Source organism: Vitis riparia, chromosome 16 (genome assembly GCF_004353265.1).
Source record: "Vitis riparia cultivar Riparia Gloire de Montpellier isolate 1030 chromosome 16, EGFV_Vit.rip_1.0, whole genome shotgun sequence".
NCBI lineage: Eukaryota > Viridiplantae > Streptophyta > Magnoliopsida > Vitales > Vitaceae > Vitis > Vitis riparia.
The window spans coordinates 17,676,275-17,686,088 of NC_048446.1; the positions used below are offsets into that span (position 1 = coordinate 17,676,275).

The 9,814-nt window shown below is 29.8% G+C and overlaps 1 protein-coding gene across 1 annotated transcript; it reads right to left on the minus strand.

The window, feature by feature from the left end:
* Positions 1 to 5,148: 5,148 nt before the first annotated feature.
* LOC117933349 (DNA mismatch repair protein MSH3-like) lies at positions 5,149 to 9,814 on the minus strand. Its single transcript, XM_034854711.1, has 3 exons — positions 8,830 to 9,814; positions 5,300 to 5,491; positions 5,149 to 5,154 (listed from the first exon to the last, which is right to left on the minus strand). The coding sequence occupies exons 1-3, from the start codon at positions 9,778 to 9,780 to the stop codon at positions 5,149 to 5,151; spliced, it is 1,149 nt and encodes a 382-aa protein (XP_034710602.1). The 5' UTR covers positions 9,781 to 9,814.

Sequence of the window (9,814 nt, forward strand, 5' to 3'; positions counted from 1 at the left end):
TAATAACCCATCTTGAAGCACTTTTATTCTCTATCTTTGAACCATCAAAATTTAATTTGAATCTTCCATTAATCAGAGGAATCCAATGAATCCATTTTTCAACCATTCATAGGACATTACATCCTTTGATTTGAAGATAGGAATCAATCATATAATCCTAAATATTTTGAAAGTTTAAGGTAGCATTCTCAATGACGAGAAAAGGGTTGGGTTGGATCTTCCTAATGATGTTTTGATTCTCCTGATTTATGTTGATGATATATTAGTAATTGATAACAATTCCCCTTAAGTTTTCTCATTTATCTCCTATCTCAATTCCTCTTTTGCACTTTGTGATCTTGGACATTTGAATTACTTTCTTGGTGTGGAGGTTCTTCATGTTAACCCTACATCACATCTCAATTGACACAAATATATCCAAGACGTCACAACTTGCACCGAAATGCTAGACTCCAAACCTACCTACACACCTAAAATGTTAGGCCAGACCTTATCTCAACATGATGACGAAATACTCATGGATGAAACCTTGTGTTGCAACACTATTGGTGTTCTCTAATACATAACCATCACAAGACTTGATATCTCCTTTCTTGTTAACAAGGCTTGCTAGTTCATGGCCAACCTCACCAATTCATTAGCTTGCAATGAAAAAAATACTCCCCATTTCATGGCTTATAAATACAATAATCTCCTCATTGGATATTCAAGGATATACCAATGTTGATCAAGCCTCCTACCTAGATGATCACAAGAGTACCAACAGGTATTGTATCTTCCTTGGTCCAAATTTAATCTCTTGGTCATCTATCAAACATCAAGTTGTCTCTCCAAGTAGTGTCAAATTTGAATACCATGGCTTAGCCTCTATTACAGCTAAAATCATCTAGTCCAATCCATTCTGAAAGAACTTTGTATTTCTCAATCTGCTTCTCTCCTAGTTTGGTGTGATAATCAGAGTGCAGCTCATTTAGTTACCAACTCGGTTTCTCATGCTCATTCAAAACATATTGAGCTTAACCTTCACTTCATTCAGGATAACGTCCTGGAGAAAGATCTCATCATTCACTACATTCTGTCTTCTAATCAAGTTATCAATATCTTCACCAAACATTTACCAAACTCGTAGTTGTTCAATTTTAGAATAAAGCTCGACATCATTCTAGGACCTATGAGTTTGTGGGGGAATGATAGACAATAAGAAGATAATTGAAGATTCAAGTATCCTAACTAATATTAGTTAAAGCATCTTAAGAAGTTAGAAAAGTTATTAAGAATTAGATGATCTGTTAAACATTATAAGAGTTGATTTGATAGGTCAACATAAAAGCAATGAAGGCTAAAAACTCAAGTGTGCTTGGCAAAAGAAATTATTCAAGAAGTTTAGTTCTCCAATTCCATTCCAAAGTCTTTTAGTATACTAGTTCATTAATCCTTGTTACCTTTTTTATTATAAATAAAAGGGTTTCAAAATCTATAAAATTATTTTCACCAAGTATTATTTGAATTATGATCTCATAACAAATAGAAATATTTGGGCAAAGGAACAAAATAATAATTACCTTAAAAAAATATTTCTCATGTAAATAATAATTCAATATAACTTCTATCGGATATAAATACTTCCTATAATTTTTTCCCTATCTTTGTTTGAAAAAAATCATATCTCTAGTTTCTATTTAAAATATGAAGGTTAGTTTTTTAGATTTAGAGATTATTTTATCAATATTAATCAAATAAAAATTAATACTTTTTTTTAGCCTACATATTTTCAATATCCCAATGAAACATAAATTCCATCCAATATTTTACTTTCCCTCCCATAAGCTATAAACTTAATCAGCAGAATTTATCAGCTCATGTTTCATTCCAAAATGGAGTATTTGCATATTTAAAACCACATTTCATAAATAAAGAAAACTTAAGCCCTATTTGATAATTATTTTCGAAAATAATTTTAAAAAATATTTTTTGAAAACAATCTTTAAAAATCATTGTTTGATATTTTGTTAAAAAATAAAAATACTTGTGTGAGAATCTAAAATATTTTTAACATGTTTTTTTAAAAATAACTTTTAAATATAATGCTTTATTTTTAATTCTTCTTCTTCGTATTTATATAATTATTTTTTAAACAATTTTAAAAAATAAATAAAAACAACAAAAAATATTTTATAAAACCATCATATATATTTCCAATTCCCCCCCCCCCCCTAAAATTCTACCCATGCACCGCCCCTCTCGGTGGTGCTTCTGCTGATATATTGGGCGTTCCAACGACCATGTCGTCCAATTAACAAGGAAAGATACCCCACTTGGGCCTCATGGGCGGACAAAGTGGAAGCCACACACAAAATTCCCCCATTTGGGCCTCGTGACCGGACAAAATCGACCACACACGCACTAATATAGTTGCTATTACCCTTCTTCAGTCTGCATATATATGTTTTTCCTTCAGCTTGGCAGCTTCCACGTATTGATAGCGACCACTTGAGAGAAAAATGATTTTCATTGTGGCACCGAAACGTTGTAAAGCCTGCGACATGAGGATAGGTCAAGAAAATTGGAGACTAGAGATTGAATAAAAGCAGCAGAAACTGGGTTTCCAAGGATAGAAAGGCAAGGATGGGCTGAAAATCATATGATTTTGTTTTATCCGAGGAACATTTGAAGAAGGTGAAGTCGTATTCAAGTTTGAACTGAAAAGGGGAGGCAGCTAAATTGATGTTTCCAAGCTACCTTGGAAGGCAATTATCAGGGTCCAGATAAGAATATATTATGAATTATATAAAGAAAAGAATAATAAATATGCTTAATTCGATGCCTTCTAACCTCTACAAAAAATGTCATCAACATGAGCAAAAATAGAGAGTATTCATTTTAAGGAACTTTTGATCTCTAGTTTTTTCTGCTCTTGGTGACTTCATATGCAGGGAATTTGTGATTTTTGCCAAGAAAAAACATATGGAGGACAAGAAAGAAAGTCCAAAAGGGCATACAAATATTGAGAAATTAAATACCATCATGTGGATAAAGATGAAAATATCAGTAATTACGGATATATTCGTACTTCCATTAATATATTGGATATATCAAACATATATCGACAGATATTTTTAACACAAAATATCGATAAATCTAAAATTGATCGAAAAATTATAAAAATGTAAGAAAAAACTCTTTAAAATAAAATTAGAAGTATAATAGATATTTTAAATTTGTTTTGTTCAAAAATTGATATATATATATATATATATATATATATATATATATATATATATTATAATTTATCATATTTGATAATAATATTGTATGCGTTGATAAAAAAAAAATGAATTTCATAACTATACATTTATTATTAAATTATATCAAATATTATTTGATAAGAATATCGTGATATTTGATTATAATAAATCTAATTTAAAAATATATTTAATATTAAAATTATAATTCATTTAATTCAATTGTATTAAATGATATAAAATAAATGATATATATATAATTTTTAATATTTAATTAATATATTAATGATATTAAAAACATTATGAAGAAAATTATCACCATAATTTTTATATTTTTGGTATTCAAATAAATGAAAATTTTTCATTTAATTATAAAATAACTATAATTAATTTGTTCCATAATTTTTTTTTAATATTATGTTTATATGATGAATTTGAGCATATATATATATATATTTGCTACAACTTATATAATAAGGGGCAAACTTACCCCACCAATTAGCGTAATGCATGAAGAACCTTTTGATTGGGGTTTGATTGCGTTGATCGTCCCAACATATAGCAAAAAATCAACGAAAATACTGATAATTTATTGAACTAACGAGGTACTCATATTTTTCTTTATATATCGTGTTGAACTCCATTGAAATTTGATATTTCAACAATATGTCATCGAAATATCGCGATATTTTAATTACTACGTGTTGGTGACATATTTTAGTATGAAACTTTATAGAGGAGAATTCAAAAAAGAGCATTACTAGTAGTTTTCCCTCATTTGCAATTCAAATGTTCGTCACTTTATAAATACAACTAAGTAATGGAATTCGGCTTTTGGTTCAAAAAGAGTATCATCAAAAGAAAAAAATATTAAAAAAAACAATTTTTATATATTTGGTTGTCCTATAAAAAAATAAATATAATTAATTTTAAAAAAAATTATTTATTTTTAAAATATTTAATCTTTATATATTAAAGTTAAAATAAGTTAAATGAGTTTGATTGTTTAGAATAATATATAAAAATAATTTATTAATTTTGAATTTACATTTTTTTTCATTAATTATTTTTTTTTATTTCCATTTTCTTTTGAATAATATTTTTCATAAATTTTCTAGAAACCAAACATAATCTTAAAAGTCATGATTTTAACCTTTCAATCTATAGAAGACTTAAAACTTAATTTCTAGGTTGCCAATTTGACCTCTATAAACATGGTTAGAATCAAGATTTCAGCTTTTCAAATGAGAAGCCTATAATGACTGTAGATGTTTACATGCTATATTGATGAAAAAAATTATTGTAAACTCAGCCAAATTGATTTTAAGACTATGTTTGATTTTAACAAAATTTGGGGAAAAATGTAATGAAATGGAAAAAAAAAAAAAAGTAAAAATAAAAATAAAAAATAAATTTAAAATCAATAAATTATTTTTTATATATTACTTCAATCTCATTTTATTTATTGTAATTTTTCATTAAAAAAACATAAAATTCTATCTCATTTTAGTTATATTTGTTTTTTTATGATATTTTTTATAGTACAATTAAATGTAAAAAAAATCACTTTTCTTAATTTTTTTCTTTCTTTTTTTAGTATTTTTCAAGAATCAAATAGAGTGTAAAACAAAAAATATTTTATTATATGTGGGGATTTTGAAAATAAAAAATAAAAAATTAAAGTTTTAAAAAATATTTATTAAATGTTGTAGATTTTAAAAATTGTAGTTTTTTTTTTTTTTTTAAACTTTTAATTATTATTATAAAAAATATCATAAATTCGAAAATAATTTCACCCATGTTATTCTTTAATAAATATTTTTTAAAATTACTGTATTTTTTTATTTTCGAAAAGCGGGCATATGTGGCGGCAACTTGGGCCACATGGCCCAAGGCATGTTCTGAATCAATCCTGTGACAACATCTCCCAAGGGATACCGAGCACTTACAAATTTCACATAAGAGGTGGTGGTGGCTAAAATGAAAATATATGTCCAAAGAAGCAGTAATTCATACTGTTTCGTTCCTGACACGAGAAAGTCAACAAACACTAATACCTCAATTGCCAGGCAATGATTTTCCTGTTCCATCACTTCTGTGTTGTCCACTTGATGATCAGCTCTACTATCTTCACTTAAGTTCTCATGTAAAGACATAACTTCAGCAAGTGCTCCACCATCACTGAAGCAATCTCTTGAGGTACGCTCCACACGAACATTTGATGCAGGTCCAGCATAGGCTAATAGCAACTAGGAATAAACTATCTGTCACGCCCCAAGACCCACTCCAAGGGCGTGACGGTCAATTCACACCTCAAACCCAAAGGCTTACAGTGTAACCTGACCCAAACAATCATATTGTAACTGGATGTTACCAATTACCAAATACCTGTTCAGAGTAGCAGAACAAAATCTAAAATCCTCAAATTCAATTTCCAAATAACTTCCAAATATCAATGATCCAAATGAACATAACTAATAGTTAAAACAAAATCCAACATAAAATCCTAAGTCAAATTCTAATGATGACTATTCCTCAGCCTAGCCATCACTCCTCACCCGAACTAAGAGTACCTGAAAAATTTTCAACAATTGGGAATGAGCTCACAGCCCAATAAAGAATATTAATGCAATTCATGGATCAAATATTTTCATTTCAAATAGGAGATATCATTTTTTTTTCCATCAAATATCAGAGTTTCAAAAATACCAATATATTCAAAATTCAACCAACCAATTTCATATCAAATTCAAACATTTTCACATAAGATTCAATCAAATCCATTCAATTTTTCATTATTCTGGTTATCAAATATCAAATGCCCAGTTAGGTGGGACTTTTCAAATGGGTGGCTAGCCTCAAATTGTTCCTGGTGGACGGAACCAAACACTACTAGTACTAGTAACCTCTAACCAAACCCCTAGAGGTTGGGTCCAAATCAATTACATTACCACCATGAAATGTAAAGGTCAACTATTATATCCCGTTGACATGGCCGAATAGTCAACTATTATATCCTGTTGACAAGGGCCAAATAAACCAGAGTGATGTTTTTGTTCAAGTATTCAAATTTACACAACATAATATCTCCATATTTTGTGTCATAAATAAAACAAAATATTCCAACATAATATTTAGTGCAAAACAATTTGATCCATGCATGGTAACAAAATATCATTTTCTTCTCCACAATTCAAAATAACATATAAAATAATTTAATTTTATAAATATTGCATTAACTTCCCTTACCTCAAAATATGCAAAGACCTTGAAGGAAAAATAACCCTGAAAAGTCTACTCCTCACCTAACACAATAAAAAGACCACTATTACTCTTTACCTCAAAATATAAATCTGATAATCCTAAAAATTTCTAAATGTTAAGATTAATATTTCTGATTAACAAAGTAATAATTTAATTACTCTATTCCTTATTTAATTAAAATTAATAAATTCTTAATTTGTTTCTAATAACACATTACTAATTTAATTAAATTATAATTTTATTTCATTATAAAATTCTATATATATATATATATATATATATATATATATATATATATATATATATTGCTAAATCTCTCATTCTATTTATTACAAAAAAAGACCATTATTACTATTATCTTATTTATTAATCTAAAACTAAATATTATTATTATTATTTTTAATTAAACAATTCAAAAGCCATTCATGACTCTCGAGTACACCAAACCAAAAAGTAAGTTTTTTTTTTTTTTTTTTTTCCTTCTTTCCTTCCAGTGCTGGACACGCGTTCTTTTTTTTTTTTTTTTAATTTAACCCTAACCTAAAATCGAAACTTTCCAAGGAATTTTTTTTTTTTTTCCATCTAATAAAACTTAAGATCTCCCAAATTCCAATAATAAAATCAAAATATTAGATTTTCACTATTTGATATTAAAACGAATTAAAAAAAATAATCTAACCCTAATCTAGATTTGGGGTTTTCCAAAAAAAAAATATATATATATCTAATGTGTTTGAAATTAACTAATGAATCTAAAATAATAATCTAGGGGTTAGAAACTTACCTATAGAGGTTTGTTCTTCAAACCTTGAAATCTGACCTCAACTTCATGTTTTCTGAAAACTCTCTGCGAACAGGAATACGATTCAAAAAAACAATAGGAAGAAAAGAATTTTCTATTTATACCTAGGGTATTATTCGTAAAATTACTTTTTCACCCCTCTTCCATTTTATTAAATTAATTAATTAATTAATTTAATATCATTATTAAGAATTTCCTAAATTACCCTTTAAAAAGAAAACTTGGGCGTTACACCATCATATAGTCATATCAATGCAAATTTAAGTAGCCAAATATCAGAATTGGATGCAATCATTTTATAGGACGTGAGCATGAAGAAATGATTTTAAATAATATTTTGGTTTCTAAATGGCATAAATGACATCACCAGCATTATTATTGAAGAGGGTTTCCAAACAGATAATAAAGCAAAGATGGAATGCACCAAATACAATAAATAATAAGAAAAAGCAAAGGGTAGATCAAAGGTATTTCTAAATTACACCTCTGAAATCCAAGTAATGACATTTTGGTTGTCTTATACCAGAAGATGTACCGGCTAAGGAAGTTGTACGGTCACTCAAGTAGAGCAAGGTCTATGGGTGGTTGCTGCTGAAATGTTATAAGGAGACACTGACGGACCAAAATCAGGTATGGCTTAATTTTCTATGTAGAAATTAAGTTTCAAATTAGAAATTAGATGTAGAAATTAAGTTTCAAATGATATTGTATCGTACTGAATGTAGAAATTAGAAAATGACACATATAAATCCTTTCTAACTTTCTCTTTTGTGTAATATGATTCAAATATAAGTTTCAAATTTTCCTTATATTTATCTGTATCTTATTGAAATCATCTATTTTGCCTACAGAAAGCTGTTGAATAAGCCATCTGTAAATAACCAGCATCTTTCAAGTTAATAACCAGACTAAATTTAAAAGCCAGTGGCCCAGTATTCCATATCACACGCTAAATATCAGTTGATAAGTTCTATTCCAAGGATGAAACAGTTAAAGAGAACATTGTATATGAAAGAATTACATTTTCGAAATTATTTCAATAAAAGCAAATGGATTCCCCATTACCACTTATGTTTAATAACAATTAAATTGAATCCGCACTGCAGTTCTAGCATAATTTATTAGAACAAGTCTGGTTTGGGTTTCAAAATTATGAACTCTTCCCTTTTGTTTTTCATTATAAGGAATAACTAAGAATGTTAGCCAATAGTTTTATTTATTTGCCTTTAAGAAAAAAGATCAAACCTTTAAGAACATCCAGATGAAACAATGATGGTTCTGCACCCTTTTGAAGTAGAACCAAAGCAGATTTCCATTTATACAAATAATTAATCATGGAGTTCAATGCACTATATAGAAGGGAGCCTTGAAGGAATAATAATTTGATTTCTATAAATAGAAATGACCAATAATGGAGTTCAATGGAATTACATAGAAGTCTTATATAGAACACAATTCTCCCAAAAAGTAAACATCTCCCACTTCTGCTAGACACCAAATGATACTGTAACTAAAATCTACCTTCTCTGTTTGTTTAGAGAGCGGGTATCCAAGAAGCAATTCAGCAGGGGACATGCTCAAAATCACAGCCTCAAGCCCAGCCCTCATAAAATTATCATTGAACTCCCCATGAACAACATCCCCCGTTGATACTTTAACTGCAACAATCCCAATTTTCACATCAAACCCACCCCCAACACCACAATCTTTACTATTTTCTACACTAATCCCTTTCTCAACTACACAAACCAAGTAATTATTATAAGACCCACATTCCTCTTCCCCACCTCCCACGTCCTCTGCTGCCTCCAACGTCGCCTTCGTGTACAATGCCGATAAACCCCGGCAAAAGGGTCCCAGTTTATTCGAACCATGCGCCTTAATGGCTGCAGTTTCGGTCTGCTTAACAACACCTACCTTAAACCCTGCACTGACAAGTCTCCTCACATGGACATTTAATCGAAAAGTTGGTATGCTAGGAGTCAAGAAATTGTGATCAACATGAGCATAAATGCCCAACACCCTAGCTGCAATCTCAGCATCCTCACCAAAGAATCTATACCTATACCCAACTTCTACCATCAATAGAACATCTGGGTATTTTTGCTTTAGGTCCACGACTTGTTGCTCTAGTGGAGTGTACTTGGTGGTTGGAAGTGGGAGCTTTGTGGGTGTTGAGGAAGAAGGCTCAAGAAGCTTCTGTACGAACTTTTGGTGGAGAGAGGGGTCAATGGGGTGAGAGATTTTGGGGGCTTTGGGGTGTTTGGTGGAGGGGGACACGTGGGAGGAAGGAAGGCGTTTGGAAGGAGAGAAAGTGACAGTGGTGGAGATTTTCGGTGGAGGGGTTGGTGGGTTTGGGAGCGAAGATGGAGATGGAGATGGTGATGATGGTATTGAAGATGAAGATGATGAAGGGGCTTTAGATTTGGGAGCGAAGAAACGGGAGATCACCTGCTGTTTCTGCTTTCCCATAGCGTGGTGGTGCCTTCTTCGATTGTTTCAGTTC